Source organism: Podarcis filfolensis (assembly GCF_964270895.1).
Source record: "Podarcis filfolensis genome assembly, chromosome: 1".
Lineage (NCBI taxonomy): Eukaryota > Metazoa > Chordata > Lepidosauria > Squamata > Lacertidae > Podarcis > Podarcis filfolensis.
The window spans coordinates 89,974,901-89,998,871 of NC_139604.1; the positions used below are offsets into that span (position 1 = coordinate 89,974,901).

Genomic DNA, 23,971 nt, shown 5'->3' on the forward strand with positions numbered 1-23,971 from the left:
AATAGACATCAGACAAAGTCAGGTACTGTGTTGTCATGGGGATTAAGTTATTTATTTTACATCACATTGGCTCCATTTAAACAGGGACAATTTCCCCTGCTGCCAACCATGCCCAAGCAGGAAGGAGCATTGTAGAGCCATTAGTTTAGAGTCTTTAGAGGTACAGCATTAGTGAAACTTGGGTTTTCTTGCCTCTTTCTCTTGTCACATCCATTCAGAAGGGACAGTCTGTTATTGTTTCTTTCTGGAAAACTGTTAATTCGCACATTTACAGGTTCAGAAAGAATGAATGAGAAGAGGCAGAAGCAAGGCAGACCCCAGACCTGGAGGCTAATAAACTTGGAGGTAAAACTGTCACCTACCCCACTGAAAAAGTGTGTGCGTTTGTGCACCCACCCACCCACACAACACGTGCATGGTGTCTGACTTTATTTTACTATACTATATCTTCCCTAGAATTGCTGAAGCTATCCAATTATTAGTTTTCTTATGAGGAAATCAATATAAAAGCAGAAAAACAGGATACAATACATGTAAAAATATTAAGATTTTTACTTCCAGGGTGTGGTGTTTGGGACCTGCTTGAGCAAGTTGTTCCAACAGACTAATGAGAAAGATGAAAATGACAAGAGGAAGTGTAGACAAAAAGAATTGGAAAAAGAGGGGAAACAGATTCTTTCTTTCAATTCCTCTATGCATTATTCCAGTTATAAGCAAGACATATTTAATACACATACGCAGTGTGGTACAGGAGTCAGAGTGTTGGGCTTGTTGGTGGGAAACAAAACGCTGCATTGGCCTGAATATAAGCTGCCCTTCCCCCCCCCCCCAAGTTCCAACTGTGAAAAGTTAAAATGTGGCTTATACTCGGAGCCAAGTGCCGACACCGTCTTGGGGAGCGGGGCACTGAGCGCTGGAAACCCATCCCCATTCCTAGTTCAGGGCAGTAGTGCTAGGAGGCAGGCCACACCCGCAAATAAGCCTTAAATTTTAAAGGTGCAGCTTATTTGCTGGTGCGGCTTATAGTTGGGCCAATATGGTACCCACCACAACTGGGTTGCCTTGGGCACGTCACTTGCCTGTACCCAGAAGACTTTGACTTTCATGGATGGAAAGGCTTCACACATCCATTGAAGGCTTTTGACCCAGTGGAGAGAGCCCACCGACAGGGATGGGAAAGCTACCTTTGCCGATTTTCCCCTTCCCCTGCAGCCTCTACCACCATTGGCCCCATTGTTTCAGAGGGTTCCATATCGCCTCAGACCAGAATCAGACAGCAGCAGCCACATGCCTTTTGGGATGAGAGCAGCAGCCCCACATCTACTTTCCCCTCTCTGTCCATGTCCGTTACTGCAAAACATGTGGTGACCTCTCACTCTGCTGTGTATTCTCTTGCTCCAATTCCACGCGAAGGGGCAGGGGAACTCAAAGTGACATCCTGCAGTGTATTTTGTAAGGCTAGTTATTATGGGGTAAGAGAGAAAGCGGTGGCAACAGAAGGGCTGCTGCTTTGGAGCTCTTGCGATGTCTGTTTCTGTCCTCACCTGACTCATCAAGGGTCTGGGAACCAAACCTTATGAGGAACGGTTGAAGGAGTTGGGTATGTTTAGCCTGGGAAAGAGGAGACTGAGAGGAGATATCTAAAGAGCTGTCACAGGGGAGAGGGAGAAAGCTTATTTCCTGCTGCTCTGCAGAGTAGGACTCGAACCAATGGCTTTAAGTTACAAGAAAGGAGATTCCGACTAAACATATGGAAAAACCTTATGATGGTAAGAGCTGTTCCGACAGTGGAACAGTCTCCCTCAGGAGGTTGTACTCTCCTTCCTTTTTAGGCAGAGGTTGGATGGCCATCTGTCATGGATGCTTTAGCTGAGATTCCTGCATTGCAGAGGGTTGGACTAGATGACCCTTGGGTCCCTTCCAACTACGATTCTATGATTTTACGATTGCTGTGAGGCAAAGGCCTATCACTTCAGTCATCAGGTGGAGGTTCAAATGACTGAATGCTCCACTGTAACTCCATGTAGAAAGCAAGAATTGAGAGTCTAGGCTACAGCCCTTCTTGCTGACATTCTACTTTTTCTGCAGAAGGAATTCAGCATGGGCCCCACCTGAAGTCTGAAATGGCATAGCCCAGGCACAAATTTGACACCTTTGTGAGTATAAGGCCTAAATTAAGGTTACCAGACATCCCTGTTTCCTGGGGCCAGTCCCCAGATTTACAAATCAGTCCCCATACAAAACCAACTGAGTTGATAAGTGTCCCCGGATTCATTGAAAAAAAATCTGATAACCTTAGCCTAAATGGCTGCTCTTGAGTTCCTCAGAGAAAAAGCAAGATAAAAAAATTAACATAAATATGCTACTTTGTAGCTCTGAGGAAGTTATTTCAGGGTGTGTGTTTTTAACCCTACAGTTCTGTTTACTATTTAAAGCAAATTATCTGTTAGGGATTCATTTGCCACTTATACCTGTGTTGGTTTATTTTTGGATTTTCACCCGTGCCCCGCCGCTTCAAATAATGTAGACCGCGGTGTCCAAGCATGAAATGCTATGCTTTGCATTTTTACAATCTGCTTTACAAGGTGCATCCCAGAAGCAGAGCTACATTCCCATTAGTTCTGGTGGCACTTATAGAAAGAGCAATGATTTATTAGGCAAATGAGACAGCCAGGCCTAGCTGACTGCATAAGAACATATAAGTGTGTGAGCAGAATGCTTTAAACTCTGTAGGTGGATGTGGGGGAAACTGGGGGAAGGAGCTTACTCCCAGAACACAAGACAGGATAGAGTTCATGATAGACCTAGAATCATAGAATCATAGAATCATAGAGTTGGAAGAGACCACAAGGGCCATCGAGTCCAACCCCCTGCCAAGCAGGAAACACCATCAGAGCACTCCTGACATATGGTTGTCAAGCCTCTGCTTAAAGACCTCCAAAGAAGGAGACTCCACCACACTCCTTGGCAGCAAATTCCACTGTTGAACAGCTCTTACTGTCAGGAAGTTCTTCCTAATGTTTAGGTGGAATCTTCTTTCTTGTAGTTTGGAACCATTGCTCCGTGTCCGCTTCTCTGGAGCAGCAGAAAACAATCTTTCTCCCTCCTCTATGTGACATCCTTTTATATATTTGAACATGGCTATCATATCACCCCTTAACCTCCTCTTCTCCAGGCTAAACATGCCCAGCTCCCTTAGCCGTTCCTCATAAGGCATCGTTTCCAGGCCTTTGACCATTTTGGTTGCCCTCCTCTGGACACGTTCCAGTTTGTCAGTGTCCTTCTTGAACTGTGGTGCCCAGAACTGGACACAGTACTCCAGGTGAGGTCTGACCAGAGTAGAATACAGTGGCACTATTACTTCCCTTGATCTAGATGCTATACTCCTATTGATGCAGCCCAGAAATGCATTGGCTTTTTTAGCTGCCGCGTCACACTGTTGGCTCATGTTGACCTGAAAGTGCAGTCATTTGCTATATAAATATATGCACCAATTGTAGCTCTCCCTTGAGATCTTGAACACCATATCCAAAGCAGAACTTCGCGCATCTTATACAATTGTTTAGTCGTGTCCGACTCTTCGTGACCCCATGGACCAGCACACACCAGGCACTCCTGTCTTCCATTGCCTCCCGCAGTTTGGTCAAACTCATGTTCGTAGCTTCGAGAACACTGTCCAACCATCTCATCCTCTGTTGTCCCCTTCTCCTTGTGCCCTCAGTCTTTTCCAACATCAGGGTTTTTTCCAGGGCGTCTTCTCTTCTCATGAGGTGGCCAAAGTATTGGAGCCTCAGCTTCAGGATCTGTCCTTCCAGTGAGCACTCAGGGCTGATTTCCTTAAGAATGGATAGGTTTGATCTTCTTGCAGTCCATAGGACTCTCAAGAGTCTCCTCCAGCACCATAATTCAAAAGCATCAATTCTTCGACGATCAGCCTTCTTAATGGTCCAGCTCTCACTTCCATACATCACTACTGGGAAATCCATAGCTTTAACTATACGGACCATTGTCAGCAAGGTGATGTCTCTGCTTTTTAAGATGCTGTCTAGGTTTGTCATTGCTTTTCTCCCAAGAAGCAGGCGTCTTTTAATTTCGTGACTGCTGTCACCATCTGCAATGATCATGGAGCCCAAGAGCTTATACAATACAGCTTTGTAATTATTCAGAGGCATAAGCGCCTTCTTGAAATATATGGTACAAGTACTAAGTTGAAACCTTCTGTAAATTCAGAAACAGGGGTGGGCCCAAGGTGGATCAGGATCTACTGGCAGAACTCAGAGCAACTTCTGGAAAACTGGCAAGGATTTCCGACTCCCAATAGCAAATGGCTATCCCCACTTCCAACTGCTAAAATGAAAAAAAGTTATTGGGGCGGCAGTAACCAGAAGTGGAGTTTTGTGTAGAAGGTCTGTAAGCTTTATTATGTTTTTGTTCTTCTAAAAAATTCCTGGGCTCAGAATTCTTTAATTCTAAGTGTATGTCTTTGGCACCAGGTTCCAGCTGACAGGTATAAGAGTTCAGAGCAGGGGTGGAGAGGGGTATCAGATTATGCAAATCTGAAATCTACCCACTCCTTATACATATTTTAAAGACTATGTTCCTCTTTGTATTTCAAAAAAGAACTCAATTCACGGGTGGGGAGCCTCTTGCCTGTGAGTCAGTTTTGACCCAACAGGTCTCCCCATGTGACCCACGAGGCTGCTTTGGGCATGACATGGCCACCTGCCCTCATACATTATGTCAGGTGTGGGGTAGGAAAGGAGGGTGCTTGGTCAACAGGGACCTTGTGCACTGCTTCCCAAACGTCCAACAACCAACTGAAGCTTCTTCAGCCCTGTGTTCTGTGATTCTCTTTTGGAAAAGCACTATTTGTAGTGTTGGATCAAAAAAATTTTTTTAATAGAAAACCCTCCACTACCAGCTGCTGGCTAGATTGAATTCCCTCTACACAGCCGCATAATTAAAGAAGCCCAACACCTTGTGAGTTTACAGCTCTGTGTACATGTATTTAGCTAAACCCCATTGATTATAAGGTACTTTCAAAACCGAGACAATTTAAATTCCCTTCCACTAAGAGAGTTGTTTGGATTTGGCCTCAGTGGGTTTTCAGGCAAAGCAGAAGGATTTTTCAGCCACTTCCTCATCTAGTACAATTCTTGCAAGCATCATCTGAACAGATTTAATGTTTTAAAATTTCATGTTTCTCTGTGCCACTTTTGTGTCATTACTTCTGAATTTCCCATGAGACTCAATACCATTCTGGCAATCTAAATACTGGTCTTCAAGCAGCTACTAAAACCTGGTGGGGAGAAAGTACTGCATATCCAAATCGGCACACAATTCTGAGATGAGTTGTGTGTCAAGTGTAAAGGAGAGAGCCTCTTCTTTGCATTATATGATGGTTTCTTTACATAAATAAATCAGAGCAGAGTTACAATAACCAGCAAGGGAATATAGAAGACAAAAGGCTCTCGAAAGGTAACAGAATTGTGTTAATGGATTTTTAAGTTATGAGTTTGAGGCAAACAATTTCATTCCACTTGCAAAGAATGATGCTTTCTGTCACCCAAACGATGCAGAATGAAATGCATTTTTAAGCATGTCTCCAAGGATTATTGTTGGGCTTTTGTTTGTTTTTACACCAAGGTGAATAGTAAAGCTTGAAGTGAAAGGGTTATTTACAGGAAATGCCTAAGAACGTAGGAAGAGCCCTGATGGATCAGCCCAAAGGCCCATCGAGTCCAGCATCCTTTTCCTCACAGTGGCCACCCAGATGCTTAAGGGAAACCCACAACACATAAGCACAATTTCACTCTCTCACTCATGTTCCCCAGCAACTGGTATTAATATGCACCAGAGACCATACACAAAGACCACAAGAGGGCTGAATCTACATTGGTCCCAACCCTCTTTGGTGCTCCTTGGGACCTGTAACATACTAGGGATTTGGGGGAGGGGGGTGAGATTGAGCTATGGTCAAGTACGGAAAAAATTATGGAAGCCTCTCCTGACAGAGATGAAATTAATGTTTAATTCCACAGTCTCCCCACCACAACTGCCACCAAACATTTCTAAAGGAAATGAAAAACATTTCTTTGCAAGAGTGTATATATATATATATATGCTGCAAAAGAGAGCCAGAAAACCTGAAATGTTACAAGTGGTTTGAGAGAACAATTATTTAACAGCCAGTGTCACTAAAGCAATCATATGGTTTTGCAATTAGCCACATGGATCTCATTATAATATTAGCAATATAAATGGAGACTCCTGTGCATTCCAGTCAGACCTGCAAATCTTTTATAGACTAACCACAGGAACAGTTAAAATGTATTTGCAGTGTTGTATTTGGCAGGCGGACATCAAAGAAGAGGAGTGCTGTAAAAGGCTTTGAACTCTCAAATATTGCTTCTATCCAAAAGCAAAGGCTGCTTTTACTGGATGCCCATGAATCAAAGCCAGGGCTGTTTTAATTTTAGCTAGGGGAAGAAACACCATTATTATCACTAGTGAAGGGTAGCAAAGAAAAGCCTTCAGTGCTAGAACATGCAGTGAACCATACCTCATATTCCGATTCCAGAGTCACTTTATTCTTCTTGATTCTTTCTGCCAGAGCTGGATCAATCTGCCAAGTCAAAAAGACCAGAAAATATCTATCAAACACTGTTCATTTAAGTTTCAAAAAAACATTCAAAACAGGAAATATCCCCTCCAGTCTGTTGCAGTGTGCTGTTCCTCTGCATAGGAAAAGAATCAAGAACTGCATTTCCAGTTGGCTCTTTGTCACAGTAGATTCTGGCAATATCTCTGAAGCAGAGAGACTTCTGCAAAGAATGCTCCACTTAAAATCCACAGCCTTTCACCTTGATGGTACTACACCTTAAGTCTAAAGAACTGTGGAAGGGAAAAGATGATATGCATATGAAAAACAGATCATTGAAGATGTCTCTCATACATTTTCATTCATAAAGTAGGAAACTGGGACAGGTACACAACTACCTCTCTCTTCTAAAAATGAAAATGAACTCCTTTAGTTCAGTTTTGATCACAAATTAACAATTTAAGATTGCAAGAGGCTTGCTTAAATTCAGTGTCTCAGAATGGATCACACCAGGAATATGAATGCAAGAACCCTCCCTTTGGGAATCCACCTTGGAAACTGCAGACTGGCATTCTAGAGACTTGGAAGAAAAGCCCAGCTCTCACATTCAAACACAGCGCTAATGAAATTCAAACAATGAACCGACCATTCGGATTTATCTCCAACGTCTCCTAGGGCTGAATAGTTCCTTTTCGCAGCACAGTGCTCATTCAGATTTGGTTTCCCTTGGAAGGACATCACTAGAGGCTTATGCTATTTTGTAATATTTTATTTATATACAGGTTGAACACAGGTGGAGTCACAGCTTGACCCTCTAACGGACAGCTAAATTGGACAGAGAGGCAGCCCTAACCCCTGATGCACTTAGCTTACAGAATCTTAAAACTTAAGTCTCTCTATTGATCAGAGTCTCCGACTCAAATTACAGTTTCCCAAATTACATTGTCCTTAGCGAAGAATGGGGGACATGCTATCTTTTCAGGTATTTCCTAGCCATTCTGAAGAATTAAGTAAGATTGTCTAACAGTTAGCTCCAAGGAAAACCCACCACCAACAGAATACCCCCCAGGCTTAGCAAGTTCAAAACTCTCAGACATTGCCTTAAGCTAGGGTTTCCCAAACATTTGGGACATCTAGTAGCATATCGTACAGCACTGATGCTCTTTCTGTAGGGTGTGCTTTATTGCCATTAGTTTTTGAAAAGAACTTTGGGGAACTGTGAGTACTCTTCATCTTCACTGTCTGGAGCCAATCTCCCCCTGAGCCTCTAGCAATAGTCAACAGTATGTTGTGGGGCAGAGATGTGCTATTTTCAAACACATCTGTGATCCTGACAATTCCATCTTTGTCTCAATAAAGGAGAGAGAGGACATCTGTGCTTAATTCCCCTTCCAAATTGTCACCTTAGAGCTAGAATACAACTAAGATAGGTAGTTATATTTAGGAACCACTGCCCTACCCTCATGTGACTCAGTAGGTGAAGGATGACAGACAGAATCACAGCAAGGAACGAGATGAGTGATTGTTAAATGAAAGTAATTTATTTATTCATTATTTAAAAGACCAGATTTTGGAGAGGCCTAGGGGGCCACAAATAATATTTTGTTATTACAGTGGGGTACCTATGGGAGCAGTTAAACTTTAAAAAAAAAAAATACAAACCTCATGAGCACAGAACACTTTAAGTAAGGAAATTTGCATATGCTACTGCTATATATACCTTATGATAGTTAAATCACCACAATGGCTTGTTTTGGTCCAAGAATAATCTATTTCAAAGCAAGATCTGAACTGCATAAATGCAACTCTCTGTTTTCAGAAAGAATAAAGAAGGAAGGTGGGGGAGTAAGCCGAGCATAGAGTGCAGGTCTCCAAAGCAGACTGGCAATGTCAGTTTCATTCAGCAATCAGAAATAAGAGAAAAGATCCTTTGATGTTTGAGGATCCCCACCCCTATGCCTGCTTAGGACACCATCTCTATCAACCACCGCAGTGAATTCATTCTTGTGTTGTAGAAACATTTCATACCCACTATTTATTTATAGAAACAATTTCTGGGCCAAAGGACTGAGATTCACAGTAAAACAAAATCTGCTTTGTCTAAGACCTGGCTGATATTGACCCCATAACATATTACAAAAAAAGAATATTTTTACAAAAAAACATGACTTTGGAGGTCAACTGTGTGCCTAAGTTCCTAACCAGATCCCTCAGCCCAAGACGTTTTAGTGGACCTTGGACTGTTGTCAGGTAAAACTGGCCACATTCTACCCAGAGGTTGGCAATAACTGAACAAATGTTTGTACTGCAGGATTTTATGGGCTACAAAACTAATTTACACTGCTAGACAGTTCCAGTACATTTAGAACAGTTGTTTTCACCCCAGAAATAATTATTTATAAACGGTACTGTTTACAAATGGAGATCCCTTTCCTGTCATAACCCACCAAGTATAAAATGAATTCAGCTTTCATCCTGGGAGGGGAAAAGAAGTTAATTTCTTTCCTTGTCCCGGCATCAATCATGAAAGGAAGCATACACGGTGAATCCTAGGTTCCAGCAGAGGTTGCTTTTACTGTGTGCTTTTTAACTCAAGGCTTGAATCTGGGGAACCTCTCAGATAATTGCGTCTATGTAGGCGGCATTGACATGGTTGAAGAGAATGGCTTCAGGAGACTATAAATTAGCCGATCAATTTATTGAGTCAAAAGACAAAGGTTATCAATTCACATATCCACTCTTGATCAATGCCATATCGGAGACAGAGCATGCCCAATACCTACCATTATTTGCAACCACCAGGAAACAATCATCTCATTTTGCAAAGCTTTTAGCTTCCTTTTGGTTATCTTCCCCCAAAGCAATATAAATTGCCCAGCAAGGAAAAGTGGCCCTGCCATCTCCCCTTCCTTTTGCTATGTTGCCATATCCAAATAGGAGAATAGTTGCACACCACTAAAATTGCATACCAGTGAAGACTTTCACTAGTATGACTATGTCTCGAGTCTGTTCTGCCATTGATTCTAGCAGGTGTTTTTCCTTATGTCTTTTATAACTTCTTCAAGGATTTACCATATTTTTTGCTCTACAAGACTCACTTTTTCCCTCCCAAAAAGTAAGGGGAAATGTGTGTGCATCTTATGGAGCGAATACAGGCTGCACAGCTATCCCAGAAGCCAGAACAGCAAGAGGGATCACTGTGCAGCGATCCCTCTTGCTGTTCTGGCTTCTGAGATTCAGAATATTATTTTTTCTTGTTTTCCTCCTTATGGTCTGGTGCGTCTTATAGAGCGAAAAATACGGTACTCATTTTTTTCATTTTGCCTTAGAGCAGGAGTGGGGAATCTTTTCCAGATCGCAGTCTGGATTCTCACCTTCCCCAACTCCTGACAAAGCCACTGCCATCAGATGAAGACTTTACTTTGCCCAGGGGGTGGATTTCAAACTGCAAACCCTGCTTTTGGAAGGAATTGCATATTTACTTGCTCCATACCTGACAATGTATATGGTGTCAGGTGTAGGGCAAGTGGGTGTGGCTTGGGGGAAATGACCTTGTGGGCCAAATTAAGGCTGCTGCCCATGGGCTGGTGGTTCCCCACCACTGTTTTATATAGCACATCCATTTTCACATTCATTCATAAAGCATCAAAACGTGCTCTGAAATTTGTGTTCAGAATACAATACAACCCACTCCCTCGTGGGTTTCTGCATTCTCCCATTTTCAGTGATAAATAGCAATGGCTAAATGTGGTCTTTAAACTGCCTGCACAGTGAGGTCTTAAATACAAGTTTAATCTTCCAAAAGACACTCCATATCATTTTCACACTCTCATTCAATAGAATTTTACTAGCTGTCAGTAGCTATCCCAAATATTCATGATGTGAGGTTCAGAATATCACTTCTTTTATCTGTTCAGGAAGCAAGTAAAGGAGAGTTAAAATTGTTTGTGAAGTACAGGATGAATTGTTTTTCCACTACCCAAGTCCTCCGAGGGAAAAAGAAGGGCAAACCTTGGAATGTGTCCTAAATGTTAACAAATTCCACAGTGCATCACCTTTCTCTGGTCACGCTCAGCTACAGAACTTATCCAACTCCCTTGTGTTAAGCTATGAAGTCTAGCCTGTGTGAACCTACTGCACCTTTCTGTGCATTCGTTTCATGGATTTCTTTCTTACCTCAGCTATATATAGAAAAAGAAAAAGCAAGCAACCCCTAAGGCATCCCACTACACATACTCAAATGACTGTAAAAAAATAAAATCAATGCTTTACTCTGAAAAGATGTAAGTAGCAGAGGCTCCTCCTCCTGTCCAACTTCTCCCCCTCACTCTCAGCCACCTGTTTGCTTCTTGTCTTTCATGTGCCTGGGACCTGGGCCCTGCCACTCTACAAGGGGAAGAGAGATCTGAATCATGCCACCAATATGTGTGTAATTTTAAATGATTAAATTTAAATAGCAATTATTTATTTAACTAATACACATACGTGACAATTTACCCTATAATGTTTTATATTTGTATATGAATTTATGTATAATTATTTGTTATCCTGCCCTTCGGTTCTACAACTCCTGCAGCTTGCAGTCCAATTAAGAACAAATAAGCAACCAAATAATATGAATTTAAATGAGTATCAAAATAAAATAAAATAAAACAAGCTAACTGAAGTAACACTGGTTTTGGCCTATGTAGTCATGGAAATTGCAGGAGCCAGGACAATGAAACCCACTAGTGCACTGGGTTCCCCCCCATTCCCCATGTGTCCCCCGATTGGCTTGGGGTGGTGGAGAGTGCCCCCATAACAGTGCATGGAGGTAGGAGAGGAAAAACTGTTCCCTCCATGTTTGCACTGATGAATTATTGCCTTAGAACAGGGGTAGGCGACCTAAGGCCCGTGGGCTGGATGCGGCCCAATCGCCTTCTCAATCCAGCCAGCGGACAGTCCGGGAATCAGTGTTTTTTTACATGAGTGGAATGTGTCCTTTTATTTAAAATGCATCTCTGGGTTATTTGTGGGGCATAGGAATTCGTTCTCTCCCCCCCCCCCAATATAGTCTGGCCCACCACATGGTCTGAGGGATGGTGGACCGGCCCGTGGCTGAAAAAGGTTGCTGACCCCTGCCTTAGAACAATGTTGAACTCCATCTGATATCTGAGAAAAGCGGAGGAGAATGTGAAATTCAGAAAATTCTGCAGGGAACGGAAATCAATAACAGATGTGGGTGCAAACAAATTGGAGTGGTGCAGAATGAGAAAGGAGAAGTGTTATAGAGGAGAAATAGAAAAGGAGGGGTGGTTAACAGAAGGAAGAGTTCAAAGGAAGCTGTGGGGTGCAAAGAAAGAAGAGAGCATGTGGGACACAGTTAGTGAAATGACGTGCTCCTCTCAAATTAACAAGTGAATGTAAAAGAAGCCCTTGGTTTAGAGCTGTGGTTCCCAACCTTTTTGGGGGGGCCATGACCCACCTAAGCATCTCTAAAATCATGACTGCCCACCCCCACGACATATAGTTCTTTTTATTCAAACTCCTATTCACGTGGAGGAAGCCTAAAAGGCTATTCACTGTTAATAACTCATTCTCAAATTGCCCCCCTGTGGGGCGAGTGCCCTACGTTGGGAACCACAGGTTTAGAGGAAATAAAATATCCTATTTATCTAGAGCATCCATTTACTACTTTTTCAATTAAAAATTCTGGGGCTGGCATATACTCTACTGTGTAAAAAAGCAGGACTGCTGTTGAAAAATGCAGAATTCTTTTGGAACTGAAACTCTGCTGCTGAAGAGCCGGCTGACTCATCCTGAACATAATGGAGGCAGATAGGGCAGGGGAGTAAGAAAAGTAAGACACCTATGTTTAAAATATTAAAAGACAATTCCTCAAGGTGCCTTTGCAAAGCCTCTTTAATATGCTATACCTGTTCTTTTACAAACCACTTAAATAGCCTGAAGTGCAGGATTTAAAATGAAATGCCCTCGAGGCCTGGGCCGAGAAAGAGGAAATGTTGCATAGTGCAGTGTTTCAAAACTTCCCTTCTTTTCTTCTGTTCTTCAAAAACGGCGTAATTGTATGAAAAATTCACTGACATTTTCTGCTAGGATTTGAAGTCTTTAAAACGTCAAACTTGCATCTTGAAGTCTCACCTACTGCAGTGTCTTTAAAGAGAAAATCTGCTGGGTCATCACAATTATATCTGTAGCATGTGCTCCTAAGTCTTTAAAAAAAAAAAAAACCCCAAACCCCCACCTCTGTATTTGAAACCATTTTTTAATATATGTTCCAGTCTTCCCATTATTCATGTAGCCAGCCCTACTCTACACTGGAACAGTTTGTTGTCTTTTGACGCCACAATGGCGCTGGAGTACCTGGTAAAAAATAACTGAGGAGGCTGAAATGACACAGTCCAAAGGCCCAGGCATCCTTGAGTATGTTCAAATAAACAAACAACAATCCAATTCTATCAGGATACAAGTAATTACTGTACAGTATCTAACCAAACACTACTACTACTACTACTACTACACAGCCACAATAAGTTTCAAAATGGTGCTTACGTGGGAGCAACTTGGAAGTCTAATAGGGTTACATACCCTACATATATGTAAATAAATTGTGGGATTTAGTCACAGTCTTTTGGCTGATAAGTCTAGTGAAATGTTCTTCAATATTTCATTGAAGGTATCAGGTCTTTAAATCAAACTAATTTGCTTTTCCTTGGGGCTTAAATGGCATAGCAATAAAGAAGGATTCACTTCAAGATTCTCTAAATACCAGTCAAAGTAACTTCTATACTGACATCTAGTGAACTTCTATAGCAACAAGAAATAACACAAGAATTTTAAGCATTTACATAGTACTTTTCATGTTCAAAGTGCTTTACAAATGCTCACTTCCAAATCCTCTGTAGGTAAAATGAGAATGTATGCCTTTCTATTATTCTTTTTTATATTTCCAGGAAGCATTTAGATACTTTTTAAAAAAAAAATACCATTTTGTTTTTGTAGCTAATATTCCAGTTTCTTGGAAAGTGTCATTAGAAACATCTAGAGAAGTTATGATTCAGAAAATTTGCATTCAAAATATTATTGATAAAATTGCCAACATTGTTATATGTATATTTTTGGACCACTGCATTCAGGCTTTTTCATCTGGATTCTGCATTCTGGCTTTTTCATTTGAGGCTGGCAAAGATGAGGAGTTTTTAGGAATCACAATTAGCCTGAACCATCATCAATTGCCATGGGTGAAAAGTTGCTATGATTACCAGACAGAAAAAAGGACATACTGACATAATAACCATAAAAGGTACATTTTCTCATGCAGGTGAAGAAAATAAAAAGCTGCACCTGCCAACATTCAGTCTTCATATAACCATCTGAAGTACATGTACCAGCATGGATTTACTACACCCTGATGTGGCTAACTACATTTTACTCAAAGTAGACCCATTTAAATGAACGGACCTAAGTTAGTCAGGTCCATTAATTCAAATGGATCTACTCAGAGTACAGCATTGGGTACAACTCCAACATTCTAACCCTGATAATGAGAAGATCGTAACAAACTATTAATCTCATCATCGCTTTGGGGACCTTGGCCAAAAAGAGGTATCAAGGAAATATGAAATATACCCCAAATGCGCAGCTGCTTTTGTGTGAATATAGAAGGGCTCTTGGTGGTAACATATTAAAGCAATTCTGAGAATTTGCCACAAACACATAGCTATATCAGCAGGAACTTTGAGGCCACTTTATCTCATCTAAAATTATTTCAGCTTCTCTGTATAGAACACAATTTTTGAGCCTCCACCTGTCATAAGAAGAGCTCTGCTGGATCAGACTGAAGCCTATCTAGTTCAGCATTCTGTTCTCACAGTGACTACCTAGATCTTTGAAAATGAATGGGCCTATCTGTCAATTTTGGGTTCGCTCATGTTCTTATTTTTCCAATCCTAAATTCATTTTGGTACATTTCCACATCAGTTTGAGATTTTTTATTTACTTTAAAAGTCTTTATGGTTTATTTATTTTTTGCATTTTAGTGTGCATTTCTCATGCAGAATTTTACCTACACATTTTTGCAAGCACCTTCCCTAATATAATGCATTTTTGTACATTTAACGGCACGCATCGCCCTAGTACAGACATTTTTGATTGGAGAACTGGATCGCTAAATTCAGAGAAGTGCTGATTTTCAAGGATAGCTGCGTTTTGTTTACATACTGTTTTGCGATGTGTGAACTGGATGTGTTCGCATTAAAATGCAAACCAAATTTCTTCTCTGACCTTACCTATGAGAAGCCCACAAACAGAACACAACCGCAATAGCACACTCCTAAATGTCCTGAATATCCCACAGCCTTAAACAGGCTAGATGATCTGATCACAGAACATTCAAAAACAACACACACAGCCAGCACTGTTGCCACATTTTCTCCAGCTACTGTTATCATGGGAACGGCTGGGGCTCCATCTATGTATAACAGCTTGGGCTCATACTAACACTTCCGCATGTGTCCAAAGAGGGACCACTGTAATTGATTGCATGAAAAGGGATACTCAGTAAAGCCATGATGTATTTTTAAAAAGCATATCATCCCTTCATTCCTCTCTACTGTGTTCTCTTAGCTTGGTTCAAAATGAAGGCTCAAATAGAGTCTAAGATTATTCACCAGAAGCAAAGCCATTTCTATCAACAACCAATTCTGCATGAAAGGAAAAACAAAAATTGCAGTATTAATTATGCAACTGCATTAAACCTTCCATCAATTGGGATGTGCAGCAATGAACTAGGCTTGAAAGCAAAATTTATTTAAATTAAGCAAATGACTTTTGTTAGTAGAATTCTGATGAATAACAATAAGCTGCTGTTGTTTGATATGAGTACAAAGAAAGTATCCGAATCACTCACAAACCTTGTACATGCTAAATTGCGCTTCCAAGTTTTCTTAAAAATAAATAAATAAATTAGGGGGTGCAGCCAAGTTGCCATACTAATGAATTTATTCTCTGCAAATCAACTTACACAGAGAAATTAGCAAAGGTTTATCTTCATTAAACTTGGAACATAGGCCTTATTGGACCTGCTTAATAAGAAGGGAGGGGGAAAATGATCAGTGATCATCATCAATCCCCTGCCGCATGAAGTCACTGCAATTAGTTTACTGAAAAGCCAATTAAATGTAGGAAGCCTGGCTAGACAAGAGAAGACAATAGTAGAGTCTGCTTCTGCTTTACTGGTTATTTACTCTATGTCTCTCACTCACATACATACGTATCCAATACAGGGCTGTCCACCACCAATTACCCTATGGAAATATTTCCAAGAGAGAGAGAAGAAAGTAGGGGGAAAGAGGAAATCTTTTACATGCAAAAGCTCCCTAGTTCATGTCTAGGTAGGGCTAGGAGAGAATCCTCTCTGAAATCCTGAGGAGCTGCTGCCAGCCAGTACCAGCTGAGTTAGATGGACCAGAGGTCTGAGGTAGGTTCCTAGATTCTATGTATACAGGTAAAGATCACTTCAGAGCCTGTATCAACTGAACCATCCCTGCCCGCGCTCCTGTCAGGTCTTTCTACCAACTACCTGTGGGGAAGGATCCCAATGACTTTTTATTAGTTAATTTTTTAAAAAAATGTAATTTAATGTTTCTGTAAGATGCCTGGGGAGGATTTATATCCTTAATGCCAGGGTAATAAATAAACAAGTACAGTGGTACCTCGGGTTACATACGCTTCAGGTTACATACGCTTCAGATTACAGACTCCGCTAACCCAGAAGTAGTACCTCGGGTTAAGAACTTTGCTTCAGGATGAGAACAGAAATCGCGGCGCGGCGGCAGCGGGAGGCCCCATTAGCTAAAGTGGTGCTTCAGGTTAAGAACAGTTTCAGGTTAAGAACGGACCTCCGGAACGAATTAAGTACTTAGCCCGAGGTACCACTGTAAAGTCTGCCATGAAGTTATAGTTCATACATTGTTTTCCAGTTTTTTATTTGCCTTAATTAAAAAAGCAGGAGATAATATTCCAACATCCTTCTAAGGCCACACTGCCCAATAGACTTAAATTGAAGGCAAGTCCACAATGCAACTTCCACAATGCAAGCCTACAAACAATTTCTAAGGAGCAGCAGTTTAATGCAATCTGCTCAGCGACCAAAATCATGACTAAGCGGTATTACAGATGCCATTCTTGTTTATGTCCTTGCTACTCTCCGATACCAAGGAAATATTTTTATGAATTCTTCTCCAACTTTTTGAAGGCAGCCCAACCCTGTAAGGCTAAACCTCAAAAGAGCTAGTCAAGCCTTTTATTTCTTGTTCACTATTCCTTCAGACTTTACCTCCTCAGTGCTGCACAGAGTCCATACATATTTTAACACAGAAAGCGGCCTGTGAGGAAATTAAACGTACTGAACCAAAAGGGCAGCTGCCTGGGGTCTCAATGCTCTGAGGGCACACACACAGCTCAGCAAAATGCAAATGTCCTAGTCAATACTAGGGCAAGTTCCAGGTTTGAGGGGGGCATCAGCAAAGTGGCTTTAGGTGGGCTCCCCTCCTACATCAGAGGAGTCTGGTGGGCTTACCTGGCAGTAGCACCTGGCAACAGTGCTGCATCAGCATTGGACAGATTAGAACTGCCATTTAAAATTTCCAACAGTGGTTCCAATGCAATGATACTCCAGGGCGTTATGGAGAATTTTATATGGTGGCTCCAAACTTCTTGGCAGTGGGTCAGGCAAGTGTCAGTTCAGCAGCAGTGTGCTCTGCCAGCGGCAACCCAAAGATGCCATGCACTGATACTGGGGCTGAGGCAATGCAAATTCAACTTCACAGTTATTTACACTCAGAAACTAGGAATATATAGAACCCAAGAAAACAAAAATAGGCACACCAAGTTCTATGCTAAGAAAATCAAGATGTTGTGCTCAGTGAATTAATTTCATCTGTAATGAAATTTGCACAAGCTAGAAGCTTCAGTTCATAATCGCATTGCCCATATAAAAAGGTAAAGGTACCTCTGCCCGTATGGGCCAGTCCTGACAGACTCTAGGGTTGTGCGCTCATCTCACTCTAGAGGCCGGGAGCCAGCGCTGTCCGCAGACACTTCCGGGTCACGTGGCCAGCGTGACGAAGCTGCTCCGGCGAACCGGCACCAGAGCAGCACACGAACGCCGTTTACCTTCCCGCTATAAAGCGGTACCTATTTATCTACTTGCACTTAAGGGTGCTTTCGAACTGCTAGGTGGGCAGGAGCTGGGACCGAACGACGGGAGCTCACCCCGCCGAACCGCCGACCATGCGATCGGCAAGTCCCAGGCGCTGAGGTTTTACCCACAGCGCCACCCGCGTCCATTGCCCATATATTTCAAGCCTAACTCCTCAACCAGGATGTTCAGAAATTTCCTTTTAAAATGCAATGTTTGACAAAATTTGCAAGAGATTTCAGATTCGTTGCTCTACAAAAAAAATAAAATAAAATAGGACCTAAAGCCCAACTTTCCAAGCTGTGCCTTTGCTTGCTGTATGTTGGAGTGTTTGCTACTATTATGAAGTAGACTTTATGGCCTAATCTGGGAGTGCAATTTTCAGTAACCATAGCACCTTGGTTAAGTATGTGTTCATGTTTCAGCTCCCATACATGTATGTGTGCAAGCCTGTGCTGATTGGCAGAACCCAGGGTACACAGTTTGTCTAGTTCTCTTGAAGCTTGTGTTCTCCAAGTACAGGGGAGGATAATTCAGCTTACCTTGCTGTGGAGCTTCTGAGCATCATAGCGAATTTGGGCAAACTCACGGAGCCCAAAAGACCCACCAATTATAAGCAGCTGAAATATAAAAAAGAAAAAAAATAACCAGAATAGAAGCAAATGAGTACCCAGAACATTGTGAGCTAAAATACACTTTCAAAAAAGCAAGAGAGGAAAAAATAACTAGGATGGAAGGAAGGAAAGAAAAATCTAGAACACTATGTACAAAGCCAAGAAGCTGCTGGCATGAGCTGTTGTAAGGACTCTCAGGATAATGCATGTAAAGGTTTTAAACAGTCTAAAGGTGTTAAAGAAATGCCAAGCATGCTATAATACAATAGTGACTCAGACTCATTCGCACAGATTGCATGATGGCTCCTCGGTTTTCCAAAGCACATATATTAAAGTCAAAGCTTAATCTTTGTTCATTGATGCAGGCATGTGCATATAAGAGAGAGAGATGCATGGAGAATCTGCTCCAGGGAAGAGATTTGTTCTAGCTTCTGATAATCTAACTTGATTGACTGTCCATTTCATGTCAAATGGATGGGGCTACTACAGTTTTCATTCACAAACATATCAAAAATGTCTCATTCTTGCACAGAGGACTTCAGAAGACTGTTTTTCTGAATCTCTCCTACCTCCCATTATATTTCTGACTGTATGTTTCACCTCCCCCAATGCCTTTTCCCTTTAACAGCATTTAGCAGCATTTAGGGAGCCTTAACATCATAGCTCTGGGACTTGTTCTCACTATTTTCAAACCTTTAACAATTGAAGCAACAATGCTCAGCTGGCTCATTCTGGTGCCAAGGTGAAAAGGACCCAATTAAGCTTTTGGAACAAGCCAGCAGATTGGAACCAGAATCCTATGGTATGTTATTATGTAGCTAGATAAATCAGTCCCTTCTGCACCTATATCTTCATTATAGCTAATAGCTCCAAACCTCCGAGACTTATGAATAGGAGCAATATGTAAGAGAGAGAGAGAAACTGATATATCTATAGGACGATGACATTTCTCTCTGTCATAAAATGCAAATACAATTTCTGAAATCTTTTACCAAGGCAAACATAGAGATGACATGCTCATAGTTCTGTATTAATATACTTCTTTTTGGCGATCCCTCGTAGCCAAGTAAGACTGTCTTCCATGAACATGGTCTTAACAGTGAGTCCATTACTGACTTTGGAGGCCAATTCTGGATCCACACGTCCTTCCACAGTGGGAACATTGGTTTCTGGGAGGGAGTTGATGACGTTGAGGGTTTGCCAAGCATGCCTTCCTCTTAGCTTATTTCTTCTTTTTGCCCTGAGTTCTAGCTTCTTAGAAGTCCATGACGTCTTTAGTAAGGGCTGTTCTCCCTCCAACTGGAGTGCTCGCAGACCAGTGTTTCCCAGTTATCAGTGCCTATGTTACATTTTTTTAGGTTTGCCTTGAGTTGGGAATAGAGTAGTTGCTTTGGAAGACGGTAATCAGGCATCTGAACAACATGACCAGCCCAACAAAGTTGATGTTGAAGAATCATTGCTTCAACACTAGTGATCTTTGCTTTTTCCAGTACACTGACATTAGTTAGCCTGTCTTCCCGAGTGACGTGTAAAATTGTTCGGAGATACTGCAGCTTTCTCTTTTAATATACAACAAGCGTGCGGAACTCCAAACACTCAGGCAATTTCCCCCAAAATTCACCAGCAAACCACTACTTGCTTTTCAAACCCAAGCCTGGGTTGTATAGCCTTTACTACAAAAAGAGGATGAACAGAAGTCTCAGTGTATGACAGGAATTCAAACCATCCAAGTTGAAATTGGGAGGATGATACGGCCATGCCCTCCCACACAAGCCTTGTATTTAGAAGCCAGAGGATACTTAAATTCAAATCCCCAATCCCTTTTGATTGGCAAAGGCTCGCCTGAGTTCCTATTTGCCTTATAGCAGGGGTAGGCAACCTAACGCCCGTGGGCCAGATGTGGCCCAATCGCCTTCTAGATCCGGCCCGCAGACGGTCCAGGAATCAGCGTATTTTTACATGAGTAGAATGTGTCCTTTTATTTAAAATGCATCTCTGGGTTATTTGTGGGGCCTGACTGGTGTTTTTACATGAGTAGAATGTGTGCTTTTATTTAAAAAGCATCTCTGAGTTATTTGTGGGGCATAGACATTCATTCATTCCCCCCCCAAAAAATACAGTATGGCCCCCCACATGGTCTGAGGGACGGTGGACTGGCCCACGGCTGAAAAAGGTTGCTGACCCCTGCCTTATAGAGTTCCAGCTCTGTGCTCCAAATATCTGAAGCAATCTTCTCTAACTACTGGTGTTCTACTGCCACCATATAGACACTCATATCTTTGACTGATTTTGTCACAGCCTCAATATGTTGACCTAACAGGAGATGTAGTTTGAATGAACAAATATTTATTATTATAGTAACAGCTGAATATAACAAGTTCTTATTGTTTGTTTTCAATAACAGTGCTTGGATACTTTGTATGACGTAACATGTGCCTAGAATTCTATTCCTAATGCAAGTTCTAATCCTATCTTAGACTTTCCCCTACTCCTCAGTGCCACACCAGCCAACCTTCTTCTTCCTCCAAAACCCAACTACCTCTTTTCCTCACACGCAACTGTTCTAAAAGTCACACTCCACTCTTAGCCAGTCAGTGTAAGACATGTGCCAATATCTCATTCACACCTTACTTTATATCTTACAACTATCTCTCTAAATAACATTCTACTGTATATCTCTTAACATACAAATCTGCGCAAGTCAGTGACCATGATAAACACCACAGACACTTTTTGCAAAATAATAATAACGATAATAATTTATTATTTATACCCCACCCATCCGGCTGGGTTTCCCCAGCCACTCTGGGCGGCTCCCAACAGATTAAAAACAGAATAAAACATCAAATATTAAAAACTTCCCTAAACAGGGCTGCCTTCAGATGTCTTCTAAAAGTCAGATAGTTGTTTACAGTCATACCTCGGGATGAATACGCTTCAAGTTAAGTGTTTTCGCGTTACTTCTGGGTTTCGCCGCTTGTGCGTGCGCAGACACTCAAAATGATGTCACGCGCATGTGCGGAAGCGGTGAAATGTGACACACACAGATGCACAGTCGCGTGTTACGTTCACTTCAGGATGCGAACGGGGCTCCGGAACGGATCCCGTTCGCATCCAGAGGTACCACTATATTTCCTTGACATCTGAAGGCAGGGCGTTCCACAGGGCGGGCGCCACCACCAAGAAGGCCCTCTGCCTGGTTCCCTGTAACCTCACATCTCACAGTGAGGGAACCACCAGAAGGCCCTCGGAGCTGGACCTCAGTGTCCGGGCAGAACGATGGGGGTGGAGACGCTCCTTCAGGTATAATTTCACCCACTTTGTAAAGCATCCCACCTCTCAGTGTGTGTGTTGCAGGGATGAGGGATCTGAGGACCTCCAGATATTGCTGGACCCTAACTCCCATCAGCTGTGCCAGGCTGGCCAAAGATCAGGGAGGATCAAATTTGTAGACCAGCAACATCTGGAGGACCACAAGCTTCCCACACCTGATTTACTGGGAGGAGCTGCAAACAGGGGCAAAAAGCTATTCAGGGTGAAGAAGCATTGCCTTCAAGCTGACTGGACTTTGTGACATTGGTTACCTACATAGCATTGTAGCATCCTTATTTACAACAGGATTTCCAACTGCCTGGGATTAGACCCAGAAACAATCAGAAACAGTGGTAAGAGGAAATTAAAAGGGGTAACTTACAGACATTCAACAAAAGCCTAGGAACAAGTATGGGGTTTAATGCAGTGTGTTTGTCTTCCTTTAAAAATTTAAAACTGCTTTAAATGAACACACATGCTCATAATTTCTTCTTTAATGGTTATTACCGCAGTAATCATTTGTACAGGGGCTGACATAAAAAAGGTTAACTGAATGCAGTTTTGCTCTCCATTGATTTACTGAGTATATACATTCCAACAAACCCACAAACCCACAGCAACATGCCCATATGAATAATAGCTGTGCAGGACTGAAACAGCTGTACCAGGAGGGCCTGGCTTCTCAATAGTGAAACTAATTATAAAGCAACACTTAGCTGTGCTAGATCCATTAAGATGTTGTTTGCCTCTCTTCAAGCTTGTAAAGTGTATACAATAGTGTCCATGTTTCTGTTACATTTCATTAGCATATAGATATTGAATATATCATAACCTGATTTTCCCCCATAAAGAAATTGACCAATATTTCACATACCAGAAAAAAGCTAAGGGTGAAATCCTATACATGTCTATTGAAAACTAAGTACCGGTACTATTGAGTTCAATGGGGCTGACTTCCAGGCAAGTGGGCTTCGGATTGAAGACTAATTGAAATAGTGTGTACATAGATTTTTAAAACTCAGGTGTGTTTAAAGGTCCAGAGAGGTCACTGGAGCTTGTGTCTGATGGATGTCTGCAACTGTCTACAAAGATGTGTAGAAACTAAGACAGATGCTACTATTGTGTTTTTAGCTTTTGTAGTGCCTGCTGTTTTATTGGGGGGGGTTATTGCTATAATTTATTTTTTATGATTTTATATAAGCTGCCTTGGGCATCAACTGATGGAAAGGCATAGTGTATCGATTTTTTTGTTTAAAGACCCATAATCTTGCCCTTCCAAAAGGCAGAGAAGAATTTATAGATCGTCTTCACACACCATGTATTTTCCTTTCGTCCAGGGGTATACAGTAACATGCTTGTAGCATTATTACTGTAACAGTTAACAGTTAGCATCCTCTACTGTAAGCATTTATGTGTTGGGTCAGAGGTTTTTCACATTTGAGATTAACAACATGAGGGGTCTGCTAATAATATGAGGTCTGTGTGGTACACAAGAAAACCAGGAGAATTAGGTTTTGAACTTACATGCAGAATTGTCTCACTTTGACTCTGGCTACTGTAAAGCCAGGAAAACATGGCTACGTTAATAGGTTTTTGCATTTTACATCTGAAGGTCACCTTTAACAACACAGAACACCAATACTCCTCACTTAGACCGTGCTTTACAAACTAACCTGGAAACAAGCCAACAGCACAGCTTTCAGAACTATCATTTGATTCAATATTCAAAGAAGGATTTTGTTGGTGTTTCAGTGAGTTCACACCAAGACACACACCAAAAGCAACATTTTAAATGAAATTATATATGCACAGAATGCAAGGTGGAATGAAACATGGAATGCGACAGAGAAGCGCCATCTGTCACATATGCTCAGCAACCTCAGTAACTGTTTCATGAAGAAATTGACATTAATTTCTGTTCAATAGCATTGTGAAAAACTAATTTCTGTTATTTTACTGAAAAGCATGTTAAGTAAACAAATACAGACAGAGCACTGTACACAGAGGATATTAACGCTCATCAACACAAGACAGACATAAATAAAGACTGAATAAGTCAGGCCTCCTCAAACCCTGTGTTCTACTACAGATTCCAGACTCACCAAATTATTCAGTAAAATCTAAAGCAGCCAACCCTTAGGTTAGCAAAACAACAAGCAGCAATTTCTCCAGCACTGCCTAGCAATTTGCAATGTGAGATCACCTCTGTTGCTAGAGAAACTCATTCCATTGTTGTAGCACTGA

At 41.6% G+C, this 23,971-nt stretch overlaps 1 protein-coding gene and 1 long non-coding RNA gene across 3 annotated transcripts in view; both read right to left on the reverse strand.

The window, feature by feature from the left end:
- The window catches only part of COX16 (cytochrome c oxidase assembly factor COX16), a 44,417-nt gene that overhangs the window by 9,975 nt on the left and 10,471 nt on the right, over window positions 1-23,971 (reverse strand). For both annotated transcript variants that reach the window (XM_083607526.1, XM_083607525.1), the window contains exons 2-3: window positions 18,344-18,421; window positions 6,563-6,625 (exon numbers count right to left, since the gene is read on the reverse strand). In XM_083607526.1, the coding sequence (XP_083463652.1) occupies window positions 6,563-6,625; window positions 18,344-18,421 (141 nt within the window). The remainder of the gene's footprint in view (window positions 1-6,562; window positions 6,626-18,343; window positions 18,422-23,971) is intronic.
- Window positions 535-6,556, reverse strand: LOC310759938. The gene is made up of 2 exons (XR_014546662.1): window positions 3,455-6,556; window positions 535-2,804 (listed from the first exon to the last, which is right to left on the reverse strand). It is a non-coding gene; the product is annotated as an uncharacterized lncRNA (long non-coding RNA).